General features: G+C 36.0%; 1 protein-coding gene across 1 annotated transcript; it reads right to left on the bottom strand.

Moving 5' to 3' along the window:
* znf574 (zinc finger protein 574) lies at positions 1-27,237 on the bottom strand. The gene is made up of 7 exons (XM_048151953.1): positions 27,094-27,237; positions 23,670-23,833; positions 18,108-19,530; positions 12,931-13,378; positions 5,636-5,730; positions 2,863-3,293; positions 1-859 (listed from the first exon to the last, which is right to left on the bottom strand). Exons 2-7 carry the CDS (start codon positions 23,829-23,831, stop codon positions 335-337), a joined length of 3,084 nt encoding a protein of 1,027 aa, XP_048007910.1. The 5' UTR covers positions 23,832-23,833; positions 27,094-27,237; the 3' UTR covers positions 1-334.
* Between the last annotated feature and the right edge of the window lie 659 nt (positions 27,238-27,896).

Below are 27,896 nucleotides of genomic sequence, written 5' to 3' on the forward strand. Positions count from 1 at the left end.
GAAGCTCAAGCTTTTTATTAAAATTTAACACCACAAATTATGGTCCATTTTTTGTATTAAAGGCAAATAAAATACTCAAATGAAAAGATAAAATCAAAGTGTAATTACAGTGGCAAATTTAATTACAAAGGCCTTTGTGATTTTGTTTTCTCCAGGGTAAAGATGCTGAATCGCTGTATATCTATATCACAAAAGCAAAATATATCCAGGTCAAGGAGGCATCTCTCACAAATCCATACATACAAATAGACTTTTGTAAAGTCCTGACCTATTGTTTATCTATTGCTGAATCTGCCTTTCCAAAAAACAAAATCATGTACCCCCCTCATCATCTTTACACAGTCTCCTCTAAAATAACCTCAATAGTGTGAGGCACATCCTGACCTGCCACAACAGAGATGTTGGGAACATTTATAGAGGGCACAGTGATGGTGGGCATGCTAAGGTTGGGGTGCAGGAAGACCACAGAGGAGCTGCCTTCCTCTGCCACCAACATGCCCTCCTGGATCACAGGCATGGCGGACGAGGAGGAGGATGGTGAAGATGAGGCAGACTCCTGTACTAAGAGGATGGTCTGTACTGCTGCATCATCATCCAGCTGTGCAGAAGGATCCACAGGGTCATTAGCGTGCAGACGCATGTGTTTGTCGAGGTTGGGTCGTGAGCGGAAGGCGGTGGGACACCGAGGGCAGACGTACGGCCGTTCGCCGCTGTGCACACGGGCGTGCTCCGTTAGCCTCGCTGCTACACTGAAGCTTTTACCGCACACCCAACACGTGAACGGCCGCTCACCGCTATGAATGCGCTCGTGATCCTGCAGGTGCGGAAGCTGCCGGAAACGCTTCCCACAATGAGTGCACTGAAACAGATGTGAAAAAGTTTGAAAATGTTAATGAAAGATTTTCTGATTACAGCAATGATGATGTAGACAAGACGAAAAATATATGAATATGTGATTTTTATTACAAAGATCTGACAAAATTATTATTCACAAAATTATGACAAGTAATAATGTATGTAATTTGTAACTACAAATACATAGTTCTGTCATGAAACTCTAGATGGCACAGGCTGATGGGTCTTAACGCAAGCTGGTGATAATTACAGCGGTAACTACTGGCACAAGCTGATTGGTCCATGTCACATCTACAGCTAATGAGCTTGTTGCGCACACATTTAAATGTCTGGTTACATTCACTATAACAGTTTGCAGCGTGCTTCAGAGGTCCTCTAAAACCCTCCACCTTCCCCAGCTCCACCTGTATAGATCTGCTATGGGTTATTGAGAGGGTTGGGCAGTAACGGAATACATGTAGCGGCGTTACGTAATCAGGATACAAAAAAACAGTAACTGTAATTCATTACAGTTACGTCAAAACACGTAGTAATCAGATTACAGTTACATTTTGAAAAAAGGGGGAATACTATCAAGATTACAATGGTTTCATTTAAAACTAAATAAATCATTATTTGGCCATAATAACACTATATTAAGTGCTGCTTGATTATACAGTAGTTCCTGGTTCTGTTGCAAGTGATGACTCATGCGAGCCACCCGTCTACAATCTCCTCAGACGCAGATTGAATCACTGTTGCTAGTTGAAACGATGCTGCCCGAGGGGAAAAACACTTTCAATTAATGGAAATTTCACTGCTATTATTTATTTATTTATTTATTTTTTCAAAGAAACAGTTTTTTCAAACTACATGGTTGTACAGTGCAAACTTTGCCTTCCACACTTTCTTTATCAAATGATTAAAAAAACAATCTGTAATACCATACTGTAGCCACTAGATGTCTGTATAGCCCTTTCCATATATATTGCATATATATATTATATATTCAGGGCTGTGTATTACCAAGTTGTGGAAATGAGACATGATTGCTTAGTTTTAATAGGTTTTAAAAGTAACCAAAATGCTAAACATTAAAATTAAAGCAGAACAAACATGAACAGAAATGTTTGATCCGAGCTTGTTCAGTTTGGTTATGATCTGATGTCACTTTTATATTTTTAAGCTCTAAACAACAACAACAATGATAATAATAGTGCAATAGATAATTTATCAGATTTTTTAAAATATTTTTATTGTTGAGACCCATTCAAAAGTATGGAACATGTAACTTTTAAAAACTTGCAGAAATTGAAAAGAAATAATTAAAATTAAATTTAAAAATGCAATTTATTTACAGTAAAGTTGATTTTTCTCTTTCTTTCTTTATATATGTGACCTTGAAGTAATCCAAAAGTAATCAGATTACATTACTTTCATATTGTGGTACTTGGATTACATTAATACTTTTAATACTGAATACTTTTTTATGAAGTACATTTTTCAAGTAACCCTCCCAACCCTGGTTACTGATATATGCTATTTGTGCAGCAGCACTGTCTTACTCGCAGCAGCGAATCGGCATATGTATTGGCAGTAGTTCCTGTACTTGCTCTGCAGCAGCAGCAATAATCTACAACAACTGCAATAATCTACAACAGCAGCAATTCAGCAGTAGCGTAGCAGATCTATTCCGCCAAGACCAAATACATTAACATTGTCACATCCATTACTATGCTAACAATCTTCCGAGAGTTGTCATAATAGAACTAATTTTGCAACATGGAAATTTCAAGGCAAATAAGTAAAACAAATAAGTATAAAAGCAATAAATAAGCATACAATAAATTTTATATACTAATTTAGTAGCTTAGGTTTTCATATTTTGTTGTTTACTTTTACATTTTTAAGATGTCTTAATAAATTTTGGTTTGACTGTATATGAATAACATTAAAATGGACTAAAACCAATGAATGACCTGACAAAATGTTTAAATGAAAATACTTTTTTTCCTGAAAGAAACGTACCTCAAAAGGTCTTTCGTTGGTGTGCGTTCTCATGTGAACAGTGAAGGTGGATGCATAGGCAAACTCCTTCCCACAGAACTCACAGGTGAAGCGTCGTGGTGCATTTCTTTTGCCTAATGCTCCACAGCAGTGGGCCACGAGGTGCTCCCCTAAAGCAGCACTGGAGGCGAAGCGTCGTCTGCAGGGGGTGAGCGGGCACCGCAGGGGTGTCTGACCCGTGTGGGAGAGGCGATGCAGGTCGAGACCATCCTGAGTCACACAGCGATGTCCACACATATCGCACTCCAGTTGACCTCCCACCTTGCCTCTTCCCTGACCTTTATATCTGCGGCGGCCTGTCTCCTCCCCTGTGCAGCGCTGCAGGTGTGTGTCCAGCACTGTCTGATTCAGGAACTGAGAGCCGCAGTTAGGACACGTTTTTGGTTCTTTATCTACAAACAAAGACAGAGAGATCACAGGGGTTTGAGAGTGGGGTAAGATGTGTCACAAGCTTTGTTTCCTCCCAAAGTTGTGAATTTAACTTGTATGAAAAATTGGAATATCTCATAAAACATTTTCAAATGAAGCAAAATAATCATTACCTGATGCAAATTCTAAATAATAAAAAATAAAGTTGCTGCATTTGGGGAAGTCACTGTAGCTCTTTTTCTAACATAAATAAAACTATTTTCACCTCAGAGTGCACAGATGAAACAAACACTGTCATGTTATCTTTCGTTCGGAGGCGGATGCCTGATGTGTGGGAACACAATCATGTGAGACATTCTGGGAGGTAATTATACCAAATCATTTTGATGACAGACTTTGGCTCTGGCATTTCAAAATAACATTTAAAAACAACATTTGAAATGCTGTGCAATGAGATTGGATGACTGGACTAACCAGTGGACCAATCATATGATCTGTTGAGAAAAAGCCACATGAGGTTTTTTTTGCACATCAAGGAATTTGACATATACATCTTGATGAAATGCCAATGCATTAAGCCATTAAAAAAGTTAGGAATATTAAGTGAACTATTTTATCCAAAATGGTAGCAGTGTGGAAAAGATGCTTCAGGGTAAGCTGTGCCAGTGGCTCATCTAACAAACACTACTGAAATATGAATCATTGACATTATCTAACAATTCAACATAACACATGATTTTACCCAATAATGTCAAAAAGTTGTGCCAATGGATCTTTTTTTCCCCTAAGAATTCATTTTTCTATGGTCATAGGTTATAGGCCTAGTCCATTTCTGTGTTTGTTTTACTTCTCTCTCATTCCTCCTTGACTGAAGGACAACTTAAGTTAAAAGTGGCCAACTTACCCCACTCACATTTAATGCATCATAAAGTGCTTATCTACAATAAGAGAAATGGAGAGGTACACAGACCCTCTAGTCCTTGGCTTCAGGTGTATCGGACATGAGAGATACTTATGTTTATGCATACGTTCCCTTACACACACTCAAGCAAAAACACATCTGTGGCTTCTTATCAAATGAGGAAAAACAAACACGTATCGTTTCTTCTTTATCTGAAAAGAGGGCCGGAGACGAAGAGTGCAACAAATATGAGCACAAAAAAAAGATCCCTCTATTTTACACAGTACCAATCAGAGGGAGGGCTTCTGATAAACAGACATTTCACAGAATGCACAGCACATACGCAGAAATAACAGCACTTTATGGGGGTCACGGGTGATGTGATGTTTAGATGCAGAGCATTCAAACTGTCAGGCTGTGACTCAGCTTCACTGACCTTTACAGGCTTTTAAAAGCTTCTACTAAGCAACCCTGCACTCCCTTGTTTACACCTATATAAAAAAAAATCTGTCCTTCTTCTTTCTCTCCCTTTGCTCAGCTGAAGAGAGGAACATCTGCGGCAGCGGACTGATACGTGTAAGAGGCTCTGATCAGAGGTGATAGTGATCAGCAGCTGATCTTATCAATACACACACAACCCATCCTGATCAATGTGACCTCTGACCCCATCTATTTACTGGGAAGAAATCGATGAAAGCTCATTCGTTTGACAGGTCTGTCAGAGAGTTGTGTGTGTGTGGTCAGATACACAAACATTAACCCAGACAGAGCTGTGGAGAATGGAGAAAACTGATTGGACTACTTAATAAAGTGAGTTTGTGAGTGCATTAGGTATGCCTATGTTCATTTACTGCAATTAATATATAATACATATTGAATAGCCATTAAAAAAATTAGTTTAAGAAGCCTATATATTGTCTGTATATAAAATGATTAATTACTTTACTGTTTTAATCAATCTAATGCTTTAATTAAAAATGAAACAATTTAAAACAGTGAGCTTAATTACATTTTACAAACACACAGAGAGTATATACATAAACACACTAAAATGTAATATATATATTTAGAGAAAGCGAGAGAGAGAATGAGAGATATAACCAAATAAATGACATTTTATTATATATATTATATTTAGAATATATATATACATAAAATGTTAATTCAATTATTAATTTTATAGACAGGCAATACAAAGACTTCTAAAGCTTTTTGTGATGTCTATTAAATGCTTTTGCTTTCCACAATGATATTATGCCTTTGAAATATCTTCATTTGGAGCCTTTCCTCAGCAAATATTGATATGCGCTTAATTTAATTAATCGGTATATTGTTTAATTAATTTGATTACATTTTTAATCAAATGACAGCCCTAATCCTAACACATAAACATAAGAAATAGTGTGTGAATGAGAGCTCGTAAGGACAAAAGGCTGAATGTGTAATTGTTTCCTGTAGGCTGACCTTGGTGGATGAGAGAGTGGAGGTCCAGCTCTTTGCGTCGTATAAATGCCTCCCCGCACACATTGCAAGGGAAAGGATGGCTGGTGTGTAGGAGTCTAGAAAAGGGAAAAACAGAGAGAGAGAGAGTGAATAAGAAAGGCTACATCATGCAATCCCTGGAGCCAATCCAGAAACAATAGCTATGTGAGAAAAACCACGTTTGAATTCACCCACATTTCATAAGGCATACAGTCATGCACTTGCATAAAGGTATAATTAACATCACAGAAAAATAATGCAGCTTCAGCTTTGAGCTGAAGAAACGTCATTAAACTGAGGCGTGCGGGAGAGTGGCAGCCTCCATAATGTCTTAAAGCCCACTCGCATGGGATTCAAATCACCAGGGTCCTTAGTAATTAGTATTGACATCAATAATTACTGCTCGTATTTACTTCTCAGTCCCACGGCAATGTCATTTTTAACCAGTGCCCTCAGTAAAATGACTGGGGGGGGGAAGACCATCTAATCTTTTTTTTAATTATTAACATTTCAATTAAGAACGCAATTTCGGTAAATTACTGACATATGCTTATTAGTTGTAAACAACTGAACAGTTTATCTGCATTCTGCTCTTATTAGCTGTATCAGTGTTCTGGAAAATCAAGAAACTTTGATGTTACAGAGATAATAGCCCTGTACTAATGCAGCATTAATGTGTTTTACTCCTGTGCCACAGAGCATTGTGAGAAATTCAGTAATGAAGGCCCCTGTGAATAGAGTTTAAAATAATTAGATAAGCATTATAATCTTACATAATGTAGTATAAAAAGTAGGGGTGTGACTAGGGATGGGTATCATTAAGGTTTTAACGGTATTACTACTCTTACCGATACTGCTTATCGATCCGGTACTTTAACGGTATTCTTATCGGTACTTAACTTTGCTTTATATTATATGGTGTCTGCCATTTTTGATGTTTTATATAATATACAGTAAGAACATGAACAAAGAAACAAAGTAAAACAAACTGACAAATACAATAAAACAAAGATACAAATGAAATAAAGTGCTTTCATTTGTTCATGTGTTCAGGTAAGTAATATAGGCCTAGCCTATAAAAGAAATCGAAGTAAAGTAACCAAATGTAAAATAACACTGCATGGTTTTCACAGTATAAATTAATAGATTAATGCTTATTAAAGCTAACTATATTCAGATGAAGAGCTGTGAGTGATTTTCTCTTTGCATTTTCTTGTTTGATTAACACTGATGGCATAATCATGTGCTGTCACTTTAAGACAATAGATAATAACACACATCGGATTTTCTCCCAGCTGTTCATGTACACATACGATATAAACTGCGTTTAAGTAGCTAAACACGCTCCAATCCGGTTATTTTAACATATTTTTGTGTGCGTTTGATCGTTTGAACGTGCACCTGAAGCCCAACGTGTAATTTGTTTGTCTATTTGCGATCCGTTTTGGAGCGCGCGCGCACACAATTCAGCCTGAGGAACAGCGTCTCTTGCGCGGATTACTGTGCTTTCAACGTTTTAAAACGTTGATAATTATCAAACATTTACTGCAATTTAGCAACAGTAAAGACTGGATTTTATAACAATCACCGACTGTGCTGATTCTGACGTTAGGTTTGGGTTTAGGGAGGAATGAACGCGCGAATAGAAGGTGTGCTAGACGAAACGCGGCTAGTTTTTAATAGTTTTACCTCAGATATCTTCTTTCTGATCCTTGGAAGCCAAAATCGAAATAAAAAATAAAAAAAGCATAATATCACATGCCTAAAGTGTAAGCAGACGTTTAGTTGTTTAGTTCTCCATTAAACAGGGCTTTCATGTGAGCGGCTGCGCGCGCTGTAGCTCCTGAGCGCGATCTCTCTTCTGGATTGCGAAAGCAAAAATGCATCATACACAAATGTCCTAATATTATTGCATACACACGCAGCTGGCTACTCATTTCAGTTCTACTTTCTGAGTATGAATTATCATATGCAGTAAAAGACAGCAATACTCAAGTACTGTAAAAGGTTTTGCCACTAACTCACCTGACTGACTTCTCTTCTGTATGAGTTCAGTCTCTTCAGACCTTACTGTACATGATTTATGAGCTTCTACAACTTTTGACCTCCTAACTGAACTCCTTTCCACAAACTGATCATAGAAATAAAAACAGTATAAATAAAAATGGTAACACTTTACAATAAGGTCTCATTTATTAACATTAATGTATTAACCAACATCTACTAACAATGAGCAATATATTTGCTACAGTATTTATTAATCTTTTTGTTAGTTAATAAAAATAGCCATTCATTGTTAGTTCATGATAGTTCACAGTGCATTAACTAATGTTAACAAATGAAACCTTACTGTTTGTGCTTAATAAGATTCAGAGGTGTAAAGTACTTGAGTAATTTTACTTGATTACAGTACTTAAGTATTATTTTTGGGGATTTTTACTTTACTTGAGTACATTTAAAAATCAATACTTTTACTTTTACTTGATTACATTTTTTGAGAAAAAAATAGTACTTTTTACTCCTTACAATTTTATTTACAGTCAAAAAGTACTTATTTTTTGGAGATCCAGTTTAATTTAAAGGTTTACAAATTCATTTTCACATTCCATGAAATTGGTCAGACATGTTCATTGGTCCTTTGGAAGTGACGTCATGTTGCATCAATTACCACAATGCACAGCACCTTGACCTCAAAGAATATACACTAACAAGAAGTGACACTCAACAGAATGTTCAATTGCAACACCTGCGCCAGCAGCGGCCTTGCATTTCCGCCATTTTGGGGTGAAGGCGACTTGGCAGTCCACTAGTTTCTTTGGCAATATCAGCTGCTTTGTTAACAAAACAAAAAAAAAAACTTTTTCACAAAACCTTTTTGCTCTCAGTCAGTTTGGGTTAAAACTCTTTAAAAGATCTAGTATTAGTATTAGACTTATAAACACTGAATTAATACCGACATATGAAATTAAATTATGACATGCATCAGAAAAATTGGGAATGTTGGACAATAAATATATGAATATAACAGCTTGATTTTGCAGTGTTGTCTAATGTCCATTGAAACAAAAGTGTACAAAAGTGTGAATTATGCAATAACGGACACAGCAATGCATCATGTATTATAAGATCATTATGTTTGTAGAGTGATCCATTAAAACGTACAATATAGCTTATTTCAATTCAGACCTAGATATTATTACTATTACTCCACTAGGTCTGAAATATACTGATCGCTGTAAATATGATGATCTTAAATGTATTAATTATTAATTTACTATTAATAAATGTGTAAAGTTTCATAAAATGGAAATACTCAATAAAGTAGGCTAACTACGTTACCTCAGATGGTTGAATGGTTTGATTCCACATATAAAACATATATAAGACAATACAACATTTACTGTGGGAGCCATTCAATTTACTGGTGACTTAATTTAAAAAACTGTTCTATTGCGCTTCTGATTTGGCAGTGAAATTCGCCGATTTTGTGTGTGTAAGATGTGAACGATTCAATGCTCCAGTTAGTATTTTCACCCCATAATGGCGGCCGCGCTACCGGAGTGCCATCTAGTGACTGTTGCCTAAAAAGTATCAGAGTGTCTCCTCTTGGGTTCTAAGCTCTTTGTTGACCTGGAAATTATAACAGTCAGTGGAAGAAAATGGAGGAAGTCAAAAATCAGCCACAGAATCCAGAGCACCCGTGGCCAACAGTTCATCTGATGATGATTTTCGCTTCTTTGAAACCAACAACACATGAAGCCAGCAAAGAGTCGGATGGATATCTGGCCTGTGTTTCAGACACCAGTGTTTTAGGCACTGCAGGATTGATTTTTAGCCCCAAAAGAGCTAGGCTTGACACTCACAGTTTTGAAAATCAGCTTCTGCTTAAGTTAAATCCGAGGTTTTGCAACTTTGAGTAGCATGTTTCATACTGGCATTAGGTAGTCTTATAGTTTGATAATTAAATACAATTAAACACAAACAGTTCTAAAGGAGGATAAAACTTTGTATGTGGTTCATTCACTTCATGTTTTTAGAGACTAAAAGCTTAAACAAGAATCTCTAGTTTTCATTCTTGCTGTTACTTTTACTTTTTTAACACTCAAGTACAATTTTAATGTAGTACTTTTTTACTTTTACTCAAGTATGATTCTGGCCAGATACTTTTACTTTTAATTGAGTAAAAATTTCACTCAGTACTTGTACTTTCACTTGAGTAACATTTTTGAGTACTTTTTACACCTCTGATAAGATTAAGAAAAAATTGTTATTCATTTTTATGGTAACACTTTACAATAAGTGCAACCATAATCGCACTCTCACTACACTGCCCAGCCTAAAATAGCTTTCATATTGAGAGATATTTGCATGCATCAGGGAGCCGCTTTCAAAACGCGGGGTATTGAAATCGCGTTTGAATCGAATGCGCGCTCGCATTTACTTTCACTTTCTCGATCGCGCGTACTCTATAAATATGGAGCGGCGGCGACCATTATCCAACTGAATTAAATGTTTTTTATTTAAATACAAAGCAAATCGACAGTGGAGGCATAATGTAAACGTAGCGGTGGCATATTCTTTCCTAATCATCCTAACACTCTGTCATGGCATTGGCAATATCACAAGACTACTTTTCGCCTCGACGAGAAATCTCGTCACATTTTAGTCTCGCGAGATCTCGTCACACCCCTAATTCAACTTATACCAGGGTAAATAACAAAGCATTCAATAGTAGTCAATATGATGTTTAGCATGTTTAGCAACATTTTGTTTGTGTTTTCTATACTGAGAACACTCATTTTTTCAACTCAACCCTCATCAATTTCAACTCATTTCTCAGGAAAAAATTATGTACAATAATAAATTTTTCGGTAACACTTCACAATAAGGTTCATTAGTTAAACATTAGTAAATGTAGTAACTAACATGAACTAACCATAAGCAATACATTTGTTACTGTATTTACTAATCTTCATTAACGTTAATGAAAATACAGTTGTTCATTGTTTGTTCATGTTAGTTCACAGTGCATTAACTAATGTTAAAGGGTTATTTCACCCAAAAATGAAAATGTAATTTATTACTCACCCTTATGTCGTTTTACACCCCTGAGACCTTCGTTCATCTTCAGAACACAAATTAAGATATTTTTGATGAAATCCGATGGTTCAGTGAGGCCACTATTGCCAGCAATGTCACCGAACTTCTCAAGATCCAGAAAGGTACTAAAAACATATTTAAAATCAGTTGTCGAATCAGTTGTTCGGAGCACCAAAGTCACGTGATTTCAGCAGTTTAGCCGTTTGATATGCGATCCGAACCACTGATTCGAAACAAAAGATTTGAAAAGCTCTGAAGCAGTGTTTTGAAATTGTCCATCACTAGATATTATTGAAAAGCTGTTATTTTGTTTTGTTTTTTGGCACACAAAAAAGTATTATCGCTTTATAATATTAAGGTTGAACCACTGTACTCACGTGAACTGTTTTGAATATGTTTTTAGTAACTTTCTGGATCTTGAGAAGTTCGGTGACATTGCTGGCAAAGCAGGCCTTACTGAGCCATCGGATTTCATCAAACATATCTTAATTTGTGTTCTGAAGATGAACGAAGGTCTTACGGGTGTAGAACGACATGAGGGTGAGTAATTAATGACATTATTTTAATTTTTGGGTGAACTAACCCTTTAATAAGATTTTAATGTATTAGTAAATGTTGAAATTAACATTAACAAAGATTAATAAATGCTGTATAAGTACAGTTCATTATTAGTTTATGTTAACTAATGAACCTTATTGTAAAGTGTTACACATTTTTTTATTGATTAAGCCATTTTTGTACAAAGGTCAGGTTTGGGTTAATATGCTGATTTAGTGTTCAAGAAACATTTCTTATTTTTTAATCAATGTTAAAAACAGTTGTGCTGCTTAATATTTTTGTGAAAACCATGTTTTTTCAAGATTCTTTGATCGATGGAAAGTTTAAAAGAACAGCAATTATTTTAAATAGAAATCTATTGAAGCATAAATGCCGTTAATGTCAGATTTGATCAGTTTAAAGGCATCCTTGCGTGTTACTTAAAAAAAAAAAAAATACTGGCCCAGTCATCTGCCACCCTTATCTCTAGTTTTCTTTTACTTTTTTCCAGCAGCAAAAGCAAAGCCACATACCACAAACACAACAGCAAGATGCTGAATGTCCATGGTGACTGTTTAGTGCTCCTGTTCTGATTTCTGCAAGATTCACATTGACTGGCTGCCAAATTAAGGCATTGCTAAATACATCACATGGGAATCGTCAGAGGCACTTGTTTAATTGATCACTTCTCTTAGAGACTAATCAGACCTCTTCCTGACGATGTACGTTTTGACAGGGCGAGTGTTTCCAGTACAGAAAAACCTGTAGGGTCAAAGACCATAACAAAGTAGGGTACGAACAGAGCTTGTTAACCAACAGAAACATCCTGCGATTAGTCCGGTGTCATCTTTAGACCCCACTCAAATAAATCTGGCATCAGACACTTTGTTAAGACAGGCAGCAAAAATCGAATTTTTTGGCCTATCTGTTGCACAAAACACACATAATCCTTTCCATGTTTACAACTGTATACATCATTTTCACTCACTCTTTCGGTATATGCACAAAATGCATCTGTTCACGCACCTCGTAGTTCAGCACCGCAGCGAGATGTCATGACAGACAGGAGAAGAGGCAGTTTTCCGTCCTCTCTTCCCACACTGACAGCTAGTTTGAGTTGTTGTTTGAGAATGTCTGGCATCATGCTGATGCTTACATCATTACAACAGCAAGCCATGTTGATGCACCAGTTACTGACTACACCGTCTGAACAAATGGATCAGATTTCATCACTTGCTAAATGACAGCGCGGACAGTCACTCCTAAAGATCGGATTTGAAAACCAAATCGGATTTGTAAGCAGCGCCAGACAATTTAAGTTCTTGCTGACTACTTATACCTTTCCATCTCTATTTACAGTCAGATTTAATATCAATCATCTCTGGGAACAAGCTATGGAGGAGGATGAATATATTTAAAAGAAACAAACCTCTGTGACTTTCTTTCTTCTGTGGAACACAAAAGAATTTTTGAAAGTTTCTTTTTCCCATCCATAAAAGAAAAGTGTTTTGAACCCCATTCACTTTCATTGTACAGACAAAAACAGTTCATTCTTAAAATATATTCTTTTGTTTTGCAGAAGAAATGCATGACGGTGAGCAAATAATGAATTTAGATTTTTGGGTAAAACACGCACAGACCTGTGACTCCTCAGCTGGGACTCAAACTTGAAGCTGGCAGGGCACTCTGGGCAGATGTGTAGACGCCCATCACTTGATTGTCCCTTGCCTTTCCCTTTGCCTCTGACTCTGCGTTCCTGGGGTCCACCCTGATGAATCAGCATGTGCCGTTTGAGTGACGTCGGCTGGAAGAAGCGCTTCTCACAGAGGGGGCAGTTGAATATGCGGGATCCTCCGTGGGTCAGGTTGTGACGCAGTAGGTTGGCCGGAGATGGGAAGCTCTTTTTGCAAATTTTGCAGTTGAAGAGTTTCTCACCTGTGTGCTGGAACACGTGCTCACGCAGGCGGCTGCGCCGTGTAAAGCCCTGCCCACAGTGTGGGCACTCGTGGGGCAGGGCGGTGCGTGACCATTCGCGGCTCAGCTTGGCGGGAGCCTCAATGCCACCGTCTGCAGCTGCTGCTGCTGTTACTGTTGACAGAAAAACTCTGTTAATGGGGAATCTAAACAGAAGAGACTATCCATGTAATTTCATATTAATTTGAAACATTATGAACATTGTGAAATACTGATTAAGTAATGTACCATATCACAACCTGCCACTATCAGATAGCAGAAATTTGTAGTATTTAGCAGGTATCTGTTTCACAAACTAATAAAATGTGTCTCCCATTTTCATGTACACTACCACTCAAAAATTTGAGGTCAGTAATGTGTACATATACACTGCCCTCCAAAAGTTTGGAAACACCCCTGGCAAAGTGTGGTTTTGGATGATATCGGCATAAATCCTTATAATTTTTGGGTCCAAAAACATTAAAGTAACTTGACATTATCATTGAAGACCAGCAATAATAATTTTCATTTTGATTACATAATAATGGCAATATATACATGTCAAAGTCAGAAATGCCCCTTTGCCAGCTGTGATGCCTGGTTACTGGTTTAAACTTGGCCCAGGTTTGTAAAAGATTTTTGGGTCAGGACACCTTAATAGCTTCAACAATTGATTGCCAGCTAAATTTAGAATACAATGAACCAATTAGAACCCAGTTTAGGTCAGATAGCTGATAATGGTGGTTATTTGGTGAATCGAAAATTTAATTTTTTTCTATGTATAAGCTGTTTATGTAATAAAATATGTTTTCGTAATTTGTGTTGTCCCTTATCAGTGCAAAATGATCACAAATTAAAAAGGATTCATGCCAATATTGTCCAAAACCCCACTTTTCTAGGGCGTTTCCAAACTTTTGGAGGGCAGTGTATATATTAAATATACATATATTAAAGAAAAGAATACTTTTATTCAGCAAGGAAGTGACAGTAGAGACATTTATAATATTACAGAAGATTTCTATTCCAAATAAATGCTCTCCTTTGTAACTTTCTATTCATCAAAGTATCCTGAATATGTTTCTTAAGCACCAAGCATATCAGCATATAAGAATGATTTCTGAAGGATCATGTGACTCTAAAGACTGGAGTAATGATGCTGAAAATTCAGCTTTGCCATCACAGGAATAAATTACATTTTCATATATACTAAAATAGAAAAGAGTCAATTTAAATTATGATAATATTTCAGAACATTACTGTTTTTACTGTATTTTAATCAAATAAATGTAGCCTTTGTGAGCAGGAGACTTTTTTCAATAACATTAAAAAATTTCACAGACCCCAATCTTTTGAAAGATAGTGGAACATCATAAATTTAAAGGATTCATTTAATGCCACTTTTACAAGATGTAAAATAATCTCTGGTATCCCCAGAGTGTGTATGTGAAGTTTTAGCTCAAAATACCCCACAGATCATTTTAAATTTGTCCCTTTTTGAGGCTGAGCAAAAACGCTCCATTTTTGTGCGTGTCCCTTTAAATGCAAATGAGCTGCTGCTCCTACGAAGAGGGCGGAGTTTCAGGAGCTCGTGTTAGCAGCGCGGATTACCTCACGCAGACTCACTTGATGAATTTATGTAGCTGATGTGGATCTTAAAGTTATTGATTGCATATTCAGTCATGATAATCTATAAATTGCTTGTGTGGGAACTGTTGTAAGATGTTTACAGAGCCAGAGAATATATGCTGCATGAAGATAGAACAGGTATAGTTCAGTTTAATTACAGTTATAATTTGTCATGTTGTCATCTTGCCTTTATGACATGCTATTGCATTTGTGTTACATACTGTATTGCAATAACATGACCTCACCCCTTTGTTGCGTGTTCTCGGGGACAGGGTTTATGTAAATTTTAGGGTTAGTGATGTCACCAACCCAGGAAGAGACTCGTTGTAGTCCTTACCAGCTGTTTGTTGTAGTCCTTAAACAGAGAATTCTTGAAAAGAAAATATTAGAGGTCGACCAATTGATCGGCTGGCCGATATATAGGCTGATTTTTGGTATTTTATAATTAAATGGCATCGGCTGATTGTGCTGCAAATTAGGTCGATTAATAGGCAGGCGCGATTGCCATTCCTCCGGCATAAAGACCCGGTTATACTTCATTTTTCGCCTTTCGCTGCATCTCATGCAGAGTTGAGCGCGCGAGCCTTTCAAAGTATACTCCTTTGCCGTGAGCGTGGAAAAACATGTTTGGCTCGTGCGCACTATCTAGTGGACTCAAGTGCTCAAGTATGAGGTCTCTGCAGAACAAAAGTGGGCGTTTCTGTATTTGTGGGTGTTTTCAAACTGGTGGGTGTTTATATATCATGCAATGAAAATGATCCCCTTCACCCAACCCCACCCCTAAACCCTACCACACTCTGAAGTGAGCAAATCAGGTAGCGCTCTCAAAAAAGTCCCTCTGTTTATGGCCTCGCCCATCAATCATTAATGTCCTGCAGAGACCTGTACTTGCTCATACACGCCCCGTTGTACACGCGGACGGGGTGTGCGAGCCTTCAACCAGCTGTAGTTTAGGCTACAGGTAGGCACGGGTACCAAAACCTGGTAACGAGCCCATCGGCTAAATTATTATATTAGCCTGCGTTGTATAGATAAGCTCTGACGTTATCAATTCTGTTTCTGTACATTACTGGAGAATTTCTCTCCCTCTGAGGTTGCGTGTTAGATGGAGCAACTCACGCACTGCATCCGCGCCTCGTTCACACAACTTCAAGTAACGATGGCAGGGGGAACAGATCGTTTTGAAAGCATAATTGTAGCCTACTAGGATTGATGCCGGCCATGCTTATCAAAAGAGAAACAAGTCATTTGCATGTGAAAGTAGAAACACGTCCAATTCAGACGAAACTTCTGGCTAAAACTTGGACCGTTAACTTTCCTCATTAAATGTGTCTGTGGGTCCGACATAGCCTTATTGGGCAAGTGCAGTTATAAGCAGCAGGCTGTGTAATATGGGTGAACTCTTTTATTTTTGTTATCACTAAAGATTATGGCCGTTTTACTTACAGTATAGAAATGTCTGTCAACAAACATAAACCAAAATGCTTCAGAATAGTTTTGAGAAGGTGCTTAAAAAGTTGATCCATGTATTATTACTATGAATTAGGCTACTACTAAGTTTATTTGACAGTCTAGATTTTTGATGACCTGTTTTGTGTATATAATATTTAATGTATACATTATTTTTAGTGCACTGATTGGAGAGGCTTGTGTTATTCAATAAATGTTTAATTTAAGCAATTTTCTGTATCACTTCTTATTACTTAACTATTAGATTTTATGAGATGAAGGGGATGAAAAGAAAGTCGGCCAAAAAAAATCGGCATCATATATCGGCCATCAGCTGCCCTGATTTCTAAATATCGGCATCGGCCAGAGAAAAACCCATATCGGTTGACCTCTAGAAAATATCTCCCTTTGCTTTGAACTTTGAGCATCCTAACTTTGCAGATTTTGTATGCTCTAACAGCAACATTACACACTAACTAAAGTTTAAAAAAGTGAAATCGCAATGAACCACCCCTTTAACGTTCTTGCAAGCTGTGAATCAAAAATGTCCAGATACATAAAGTTGGCTACACTGCAAAAAAAAAAAATCAGACTACGTTCTTTTTCTCAGGGATGCAAACAGGTAAGGGGGAAAAGGGTAATAACATTGGGTGGGGCAGAGGCATGCTCCACACTGAATTTTTTTTTTTAAATATTTGCTTTACATGCTCATTTGTAGTTACTGTAAGGGTTTTTTAAATCTATTTTTTATTACCTTATATGTCCAAAACTGTAATTTTTCACGAAAAAAAATTAACATTGTTGCATGTTATAAAAGATGAAGTGTTATGCACGGTATTTAAGACAGTATTGGCTGATTAGACGGCAATACCGTGCTAAACCACAAACTGTTTGCCCTCTCTCTCTTCACCTTTCCCACATCTCAGACCTCAAATACATAAAATATTACCCTTTATAGACATAGTTTTTAAGGTAAAGAGTAAAGGAAACACTGAACAGTACTTATTGAAACAACGGGTTCTTTATTTACCCTTGCATATATGATTTCTGTTAGTCTATTATTTCCTTTTCTGTTTCAAGCAACTATTTTATTTCTTATTTTCTACTATTAAAATGGAGTCTGTACAATAGAATACAATAGTTATAATTATTATCATGGTTTCTGATCAGTCACTATAAAGCAGAATAAGAATTTTAATTCTGTAAGACTTACTTTTTATTAACACAGCTTCAAGATCCCAAACTGAAAACCTCTGATTTAAGTAATTAATTTGGTACTTTCAAAATATAATTAATTAGTAACTTCAAAACTTTTACTTAAAGGGATAGTTGTTCTAAACCTGTATAACTTTTATTCTTCAGTGGAACACAAAATAATACGTACAAAAAATAATGAAATTGAGAAGTGTCTCCGTGTTTTTGTCCTTACAACGGAAATCAATAGTAACTAAAACGGATTGGTTATCAAAGTTTTTCAAAATATCTTTTTTTAATGTTCCACAGAAGATACATATCCAGGTTTGGAACAACATGAGGGATAGAATTTTTATTTTTGGGTAACTAGCCCTTTAAGTATTGTTCTCTACAATTTCTCAATTGTACAAAAGTTCTCTTCTGAGAACTTTTGTCAGACTCAGATCTGACTATTTTCAGACAGTTTCTGTGCAGCCCAGAACCATAAACATGGAGTTACATTATCAGTTAGTAAAACACCCAAACAACAGAGCACGTACGGAGATCCTACTTAGTTAGGTCTCTTTGGAATTGTGTTGTGTGCACTCAGTCTGACCTGGTTGTCTGAGGTTCACGTTGTCTCTAGGTTTCACAACAATAGCTGGAGCTGCAGTAGGGTAGAGTCTGCTTTTCAGTTCAGCAGCGGGTGGATGTCCCGCAGCTGTGTTTTTGTGCTCCCGGCGATGGTACAGGAACTGCGTGGTGCTCATGAACTCAGCCCCACACTCCGTGCAAGTGTGCAACGCCGCCTCCAGGCCGTGCTTGGTTCTGCGGTGTGTGGCCAACTCTTTATCATTAGTGAAAACATATCCGCACTGATGGCAGAGGAAAGCAGAGGGGGGTGCCGTCACAGATCCCTCTGCGGAGTTACTTTCCACCTCTCCTTGGGTCTCCTCAACCACAGCGCTCATTTCCATCTCCATGTCTCCTTGTATCTTATCAATGACCACCTCCATTCCTTCGTCTTGCTTTGCTCCATCCCTCTCCTCCTCCATCTTCTCCACCACAATCTCAGTGCCTTCCACTGAAGGTTCCTGCTCAGTCTGGAGAGTCTCAGATCCTCTCGTCCCATCATTGTTCAGCTCAACCTCCACATGTGCTACAGGGGTCTCAGTTATGGTCTGTTCCAGAGTGGTCACCTCCATTAGGCTCTGGCCTTCTCCCGCTGTGGCTAAAAGCAAGAGTCCTTCACCTGAGGCTTCCAGCATAGCTGTGGAAAGCTGTGGAACGGTAGGTGGTGTCTGCTTGGGTTCTTCCTGCACCTCTGAGCGGTGCTGCTTGCGGTGATAGAGGAAAAGAGTGGTGTTGAGGAAGCCCTCTCCGCACACCGTGCAGCGGTGTATGGCGTCTTTTAAGCCATGCTGAGTCTTGCGGTGAGTCACAAGCTCAGGAACCAGGCTGAAGCTTTGTCCACACTCCACGCAGAGCAGGCTGGAGGGGGGTTTGGCCTTCTTCTGTCCCCTGCGCCTTGTGGCAGGGCTGTTCTCTTCAGCCGAGGTCTCCACTGGCGCAGCTTTTTTGGTGACCGAGACGTCTGGAGGTTCCTTGGGGACACTTTTTCTTGGTACGTCCTGCTGAGAGGTCCCAGGTGCCGCAACTCTTCCGGAAACCTCCACAAATTCTTGACGAGTGCTGTCCATCTTCATTTCAGCCTGTCCTCCCTCTTCCATCACCTCCGTCTGTTCTTGTGCCTGCTCAGCGTCCTGATATTCTGGCTGGCTAGGCAGCGGTTGGGCTTCTGTTTCAAGACTTTCTCCACTCTGTTCTTCTCCAGGCCCAGGTCCTGTCTCAAGGCAACAGCCCATCTTGCGGTGCTGTTGCCACAGTGACAGAGCATCAAAGAGAACCTCACAGTCAGCGCACTGGTACAGAACACGCGGAGCATCTGACTGGAAAGTTTTCTTCTGTTCTAGCAGAGAAGACAAATCAACAGCTGTCTGAGTCTGGATTTGGGGAACCGACATAGCCTGCATCGCCACCTAGTGAGAAGACAGAAAACATACACATCAAGTAATCTGATGACACAATATGAAAATTATAGAGGGAATAAAAGTTTGTAAATGCAATTTGGGTTAAAGATCTGATGCTTATTTTATTTTTTGAATCTATTTTTTGTTGTTTTTCTTTTCTTTTTTTTTTCAAAATACATTAAAATGCTACTCAGGGTTTATTCAATTAAATGCATTTCTAGGATTTGCATATTTTGATTTCTGAATTATAATTCATTTTGACATATTTGGAGAGCATTAAGTAAAAAATGTCAGGGTTATACAACCGTCTTGATATCATAAATTAGAAAAAAAAGGCTCATTAAAAGAATAAAATAAACATTTTTTGAAAACCTTGTGAAGCAGTCTTACATAACTGCAAGGTCAATACATCTCTTAAAATATCAGATAATTTGACTTTTTTTTGCAACAAGGCACATTTAGTTCAGATTGTAATGTCATGTGGTGCAACTCCCCCAAACTTCATGATATTGATGAATTAAATATTAAGGATATTTGATGATAAAAAAAAAAGAAGTAATGATTAAGATGTACACGCTGACATGCATTCAATGTGTAAGGAAAAAATATATATAGTATATATACAGTACAGTTCAAAAGTTTGGAACCACTAAGATTTTTAATGTTTTTAAAAGAAGTTTCGTCTGCTCACCAAGGCTACATTTATTTAATTAAAAATACAGTAAAAAACAGTAATATTGTGAAATATTATTACAATTTAAAATAACTGTGTACTATTTAAATATATTTGACAAAGTAATTTATTCCTGTGATGCAAAGCTGAATTTTCAGCATCGTTACTCCAGTCTTCAGTGTCACATGATCCTTCAGAAATCATTCTAATATGCTGATCTGCTGCTCAATAAACATTTATGATTATTTTCAATGTTGAAAACAGTTGTGTACTTTTTTTTTTCAGGATTCCTTGATGAATAGAAAGTTCAAAAGAACAGCATTTATCTGAAATACAAAGCTTCTGTAGCATTATACACTACCGTTCAAAAGTTTGGGGTCAGTAAGAATTTTTATTTTTATTTTTTTGAAAAGAAATTAAAGAAATGAATACTTTTATTCAGCAAGGATGCATTAAATCAATCAAAAGTGGCAGTAAAGACATTTATAATGTTACAAAAGATTAGATTTCAGATAAACACTGTTCTTTTGAACTTTCTATTCATCAAATAATCCTGAAAAAAATATTGTACACAAATATTTTGTACAATTGTACACATTAAATGTTTCTTGAGCAGTAGATCAGCATATTAGAATGATTTCTGAAGGATCATGTGACACTGAAGACTAGAGTAATGATGCTGAAAATTCAGCTTTGCCATCACAGGAATAAATTACTTTGTGAAATATATTCAAATAGAAAACAGTTATTTTAAATTGAAATAATATTTCACAATATTACTGTTTTTACTGTATTTTTAATTAAATAAATGTAGCCTTGGTGAGCAGACGAAACTTCTTTTAAAAACATTAAAAATCTTAGTGGTTCCAAACTTTTGAACTGTACTATATATATATATATATATATATATATATATATTAGTAATTACATTTAAAATTTTCTGAAATTATATGAATTCAAAGAGTACATTACACATGTGTTTAAAACATTTTAAAAAGATTTTTCCTTCTCTTTATCATTGATACTAGACATTTTGTCATTGACTTATTGTACATTCTTCTCCAGGGAGTCTTTTTTTTTTTAATTCTCAGCTTTTCAGTGTGGACATTATTTGCTCTTGTACCAGCACATTGCACAACTCCTTTAATATTTTATATACACTAAAAAGAACAAACAAGTTTCAACTTCTCCCTGAACACCAAAAGGAAACACCCAGATGTAGAGTGTAAAAATCCACTCAAGGAGTTAGCTCATGTCACACTTAATTCAAGCAAACATTCACTGTTACCAAGGGCACGGCGTGGGGGTCCGTGCTACCATCATCTGATGCAACCGGCTGCGACATCCTATTGAACTGACATGGCACAAAACTGTTTGTGTTTGCCATGCAATCTTTTTTCTAAATAGTTTAAGCACCCATTTAAGCCATCTTGATGAGAGGGTATTAAGAGTAGAGAGGATGACTCAGAGAGACAGGGAGGTTTGGCTGAGGACATCCATAAACCGGATGGACAGATGCACTTATGTTGTATCTATTTTCAGCGTGGATGTTTCAAATGAGATAAGAGCAGATGGAGATCTAAAAACAAAGTCAAAGAGACGATGACACTGCGAACGGGCAGAACAGTCTGCAGCCTCATCTCGTCCACCAGCTGATATTGAGCAGCATTATAATCTAATACTAAAAATAATAATTATTATAATTACTAATGCTAAATAAACAAAAACAAACAACATTTTTAAAAAGTTAAAAAAAAAATTATGTCAACTTATCCCCTTTTTTGGACGTATCTGGCTATGTGTCAGAGTTATTAATGTGCGTCTTGTTTTTGGATATACAATTGTTTCTTGGGTTATAATTCAAAAGTACATATATTTTAATACTTGGGTTGTCAATTGATTAAAAAAATAATAATAATTGCACAGGTTTCTTTATTTAAACAATTAATTGCAACATTAAAATTTATTATCAAAAATATATTTTCACATTGAATCTCAAAACTGATGTATAAACAACACAAAGACAGTATTTTAAATATTTGATATTTTAATTATTTGTTAAATGGCATCTTTTTACTTCTATTTGCATCTATAAAACAGACTTTTTTTATTGATTTCTGGGGATAAAATGAATAATTATAGCCTTCAGGATTAGGGTATAATTAAAAAAAACAGCAGGCCTTAACAGCAAATTATATTTAACATTTTGCACACCTGCGCGTTGTGGCTGTTGCCTTCGTCAGGATGTGAGACCAGGTCTCACACCCTGCGGCACATCTCTTGCACTGTTTTTTTTTTTTTTTTGTGGTATATTTAACATTTATTAACAATTAGAAAACATTAAAAGTATTACTACAACTTTTAACTTAAGCTAACTTAAAACAATATTTACATAAACCAATTATAATAAATGTCACTTTTATAATGTATTTGGTAATGTGTCTCTATCAATAATCTATCAGCTCTCTCTGTTTGAATTAAAGTATTTATAGTATTCCACACTTACACTTAATACAATTACACGTCTGTGTAAAAACTTGTAATAAAAAAATTTAATAAATGTAATTTATTTTTTATGTGTGGTTGTGTGTGTGTGTGTGTGTGTGTGTGTGTGTGTGTGTGTGTGTGTGTGTGTGTATGTGTATATGTGTATATATATATATATATATATATATATATATATATATATATATATATACACACACACACACACACACAAAAAGTAAATTTCAAATATTGTATTAAAAATAAAATCTAAAACAACCTTGATATAGAGAAATAGTTATAGTTATGTGGGAGGCCTCATCTATAACAATGCAAAAATGAAATGGCACATTTTCTCATTTTATTCACCTTTTTCTGAGTGGGGATTTGCTACTTGTTTAAAAAGCAAGAAAATTTATTTTTCAACTGTGACTAATAGCTAGCTTGAAGAGAGCTACTCCAATCATTATAAAAACCGTCAAGCATTAATTCAAACTCGACTGTTTTTATAACAACTAGAGTAAAAGTGCATCCACATCAGAGCGTAAAAGACAGAATCTCAAGTGCCTAATTTCCCCCCTGTAGTGAAGAGGCAAATTAGGAGCTGCGCAAAAAAAACCCATCCGCTTACAAAATTATCCTTTTACATTTCAGTTCACCATTCAGGATTATGGGAAGCTGCTCTTCACATTCTCTAGTCTATTTTGGATAATTATAGTTACGAGTTCAAGGGGTTTTAAGGGAATAAAATAGATTACATTTTTCACAGGCTTTCAGGAACTGCATGTTAATGCACCCCATTTAGAGATAACGCTGAGTAACACCACAAAGAAAAATTATTTTTTAATGAAAAGGAATTTGACAAATACATCTCATGTGACTCTTAGGAAAGAGATAACTTCCTGTGTGAGCCAATGAGTTTTATCAGAAAGATGAAGTTTTGAATTAGTTTAGGGGTGAAGTGTCTGTGATGGTGGATGTGTGTCTATACCTGTGGCAGACCAGCAGCGGCGGCTGCAGCCTCGATAGGCGTCTCATTGGGCAGGAGTTGTGGATTCTCCGCAGTGCATGTCATCTGATGTGCAAGCACTTCCTCTAGTGTGGGAAACTCCCGATAACAGGGAAAGCACATGTACACTGAAGATGACTCCATGGCTGCTCAAAAGAAACAAGAATATCTTTAGATGAAACAATAATACATGTTTATATAAAGCCAGCCAAGACATTAAACCATTTGATGAAAGGATAAATGTTAAAGGTCTGTTTCCAATACAAGCGCCCTCTTTTGATGCAACAGAAAACATACAATTAAAAATAAACTGCTGCAGTCCTACTAAATCTTTCAAATAAAGATTTAGGACTTAAAGGGTTAGTTCAGCCAAAAATGAAAATTCTGTCATCATTTACTCACCCTTAAGTTGTTCCAAACCTGTATGAATTACTATCTTCTGCTGAACACAACATAAGATTTAAGAATGTCCGTAACCAAACAGTTTCTTGTGTCCATTGACTTCCACAGCATTTTTCCCCCATACTATGGAAGTCAGTGGGGACCAGCAACTGCTTAGTTACAGACATTCTTCAAACTATCTTATTTTGTGTTCAGAAGAAAGACATCAAATTTTTATTTTGTGGTGAAATATCCCTTTAAATTCAATTTAACAATAAAAGATAAAGGTGACTGTTTAATGCATACTTTTTAAACACCATTATTGTATTCAACATTATTATATTAATTAATTGTGATTATTTAAAGACTGATTTTGCTGATTTTGACAATCTTCATTCATTTACTTATAAGGATTAAAGTTTTTTTGTTTGTTTGTTTGTTTTTTTATCAACAATAGTAATGTTCAAAAGTTTGTTGTCGGTAAGGTAGGGTTTTTTTTAGTAATGAATTATTTAATTCAGCACTGCACTACAATGATCAAAGAAATTTACAAGGTTACTATTTTAAATAAATGCTGTTCTGTTGGACTTTCTATTCAGCAAAGAATCTTCAAAAGTTTCAGTTTCCACAAAAATTTTAAGCAGCACAAGACTTTTCAACATTATTAAAAATAATAATAAATGTTTCTTGAGTACCAAATCAGCATATTAGAATGATTTCTGAAGGATCATGTGACAGACATAATGATGCTGAAAATTCTACGGAAGAGGATTAGGGTCAAGCAATAATAAAAAAATAAAACCATCTCGAGATTTAAGATGTTAAATTTCGAGAAAAAAAGTCATTAAATTACGAGAACAAATTCGTTAAATTATGAGAAATATGTCGTTAAATTTCGAGAAAAAAGTCGAGATAAAATGGTGAGGATAAAGTCATTAAATTACAAGAAAAAAACTCATTCAATTTCAAGAAAAAAGTCGAGATAAAATGTTGAAAATAAAGTCATTAAATTACGAGAAAAAACTCATTAAATTACGAGAACAAATTCGTTAAATTATGAGAAAAATTTTGTTAAATTACGAGAACAAATTCGTTAAATTATGAGAAAAATGTCGTTACATTTCGAGAAAAAAGTCTAGATAAAATGTTGAGAATAAAGTCATTAAATTACGAGAAAAAAGTCATTAAATTACGAGAACAAATTAGTTAAATTATGAGAAAAATTTCGTTAAATTACGAGAACAAATTCGTTAAATTATGAGAAAAATGTCGTTAAATTTCGAGAAAAAAGTCGAGATAAAATGTTGAGAATAAAGTCATTAAATTAACGAATTTATTCTTGTAATTTAAAGACTTTTTTCTCGTAATTTAATGAGTTTATTCTCGTAATTTAATGACTTTATTCTCAACATTTTATCTCGACTTTTTTCTCGAAATTTAACGAGTTGATTTGACGCTTTGATGAGAGTGGAGGTTTTGGGCAGATTCAGGCTGCATGAGGTGACAGGAAGAGAATGGACTGGGATGTTTTAAGGAAGAGAGGAGGATGAGTGTGAAATAACAGACATTCCATGGCAGATGGCAAGTGAAATGTCCTTACAGCAAGTTATCAGTGTTAACATGAGGGGGCTGAGCGCTACATGACGTGCAAACTGTGGTAAAAACAAAGCCACACTCATTAGTTTCACTCAGCATAATTTATCAAGACAGCACAAAAGACTAAATAATTACAGCGGAAATGTCACAGAGCAAGCTTAAATGAGTCTGTCAAGTTCATCCTGGCAATCATAAACATACCATTTGAATATTAAACGGAAACAAAGCTGCATGTAAATGCATGCAAACACAACAAAATCTGGATATGAAATCATTCATCCTTCCTTTTACTAGAAGGCAATAGCCTGTATAGTTTATGTCAGTAAGGTTCACCTGGCCAATTTATTCAGTAATAATGATTTTCAGTTTGACCAATATGTCAAAATATTCACACTTTTCTACATAAGTGGCTATTGGTTCTTCAATATGGGGTCAACAATATTAAAAATACCATCAGGTAGGTCTCTAAACAGATTATCAACCAACAATAGCAAAACATTACTATGTGTTCAATGGGAAACAATAGTATTCATTAAGTTAATTTTAAACAAAATTAATAAAAGATTCAGTTTATAATATTTAAATTATTTAATATTGTGCTGTAATTATTATTATTTATATACATTTTACATTACTAAAACTATTACTGTTATATTTATAATGCACATTATGATTTTACTTGAATTTTAGACAAAACTATAAACAAGTCATTATTGCCTTCTAGACAGCGCTGTCAAAAAGCAGATATGAAATCATAAAGGATTCACATATCAGTCATTGGACACAATGATAAATGATCATAAATGATCGTTAATGTCATAAAACAACCGATATTAATAAATCACTTGAACTTAAGTAATAATGACCATACACTATTAACTATGAATATAGCAAACAGCTAAATCGGTTAATTGACTACATGGCTTCTCTCTTCAACCAAACTTGTGTTACGCCTGGAGGATATGGATGTGCAGCACAGCAGCACGAACACAGCAACCGAGAGGCTAACAAGCTAACACCGGTTAGCCAACAGCCTCAACCAGCGGGCTCTGCTGGCCTGCTAGCTTTTAGCCTACTAGCTTTCACTGAACAACAGCTAATATGTTTAATATATGTATAAATGTATACATATATTTACAGAACTACAGTCATTGGTTTATTGACCGTTATGTGTTCAAAGTGCAGCCACTGTGGGTGCTCGGTCGCGCTCAAACATTGAACACATAGCGCGAGCGAGCGAGAAGCGCCGAAGAAGGGCACGCGCTTCTTCGGTGGTAGTTTGGCGGAATCCGTCCGTTAGCAAAGGGCGAATGTCTCCCCCAGTCGAGTCTCCGAGACGTCAGGTACTATTAATTTACAAAAACTGTAGGTAATCTTGGATTAGTCGCTAAAAAAACATTGCTCCCGTGTGATAAAATAAACAACTCACCGATTATGGCCCACTCCTTTCGTATCTGTCAGAAATGTTATTTTGAACGTCTCAACAAAACGCGACGTCATTGGTCCACAGTATTTTTCAACTCCACCAATAGAATTCTTCTGAAGTACAGCGTACTTGCAAAAATGCGTCATATTGGGCCCTGCTGGTTCAACATCAATAATCATTTTTTCTTTCTCAGAAGGAGTAATTTTGAAATTTTGACAATTCATTATTCTGACATTTCAGATACATGTGGTATTAAGATGAAACACTATTGTATTTAGCAAATGTCCACCTGAAAGTGTTGAAACTAGTGTTTACACAAAGCAAAAACTGTTTTTAATGGCTGGTCTCAGAGGAACCTGACTATCTATAGATGTGGTTTACTTTCCCAGGCCGAAGGAATTTCGAGGCTTTTTTGTATGTTAATCCCAAAAATGTGCTTAGTTATTGAGAGAGCCTTATTTAAGTTGGAAAAACAGGACTGAGTATGTAAAAAGAAAAATGGGTGGATGTAATGCTCTTGATTTCAGTATATATATAATATATATATATATATATATAAAGGGTACTGAAATCAATATATATATATATATATATATATATATATATATATATATATATATATATATATATATATATATTATACCCTATTCATATACCCTTAATATATTCCTTTTTTTTCCAGATTTGCTCAATATGCTAATGGTGAGGTTCATACTTCATATAGAGATTACCATTTGGTTGTAAAAAGCATTTCATCTAAATTGCTTCACCTTCATTTCCATTATAACTCAATTGTTGGGCAGATT

The sequence above is a fragment of the Megalobrama amblycephala genome, linkage group LG13, assembly GCF_018812025.1.
Source record: "Megalobrama amblycephala isolate DHTTF-2021 linkage group LG13, ASM1881202v1, whole genome shotgun sequence".
Taxonomy (NCBI): domain Eukaryota; kingdom Metazoa; phylum Chordata; class Actinopteri; order Cypriniformes; family Xenocyprididae; genus Megalobrama; species Megalobrama amblycephala.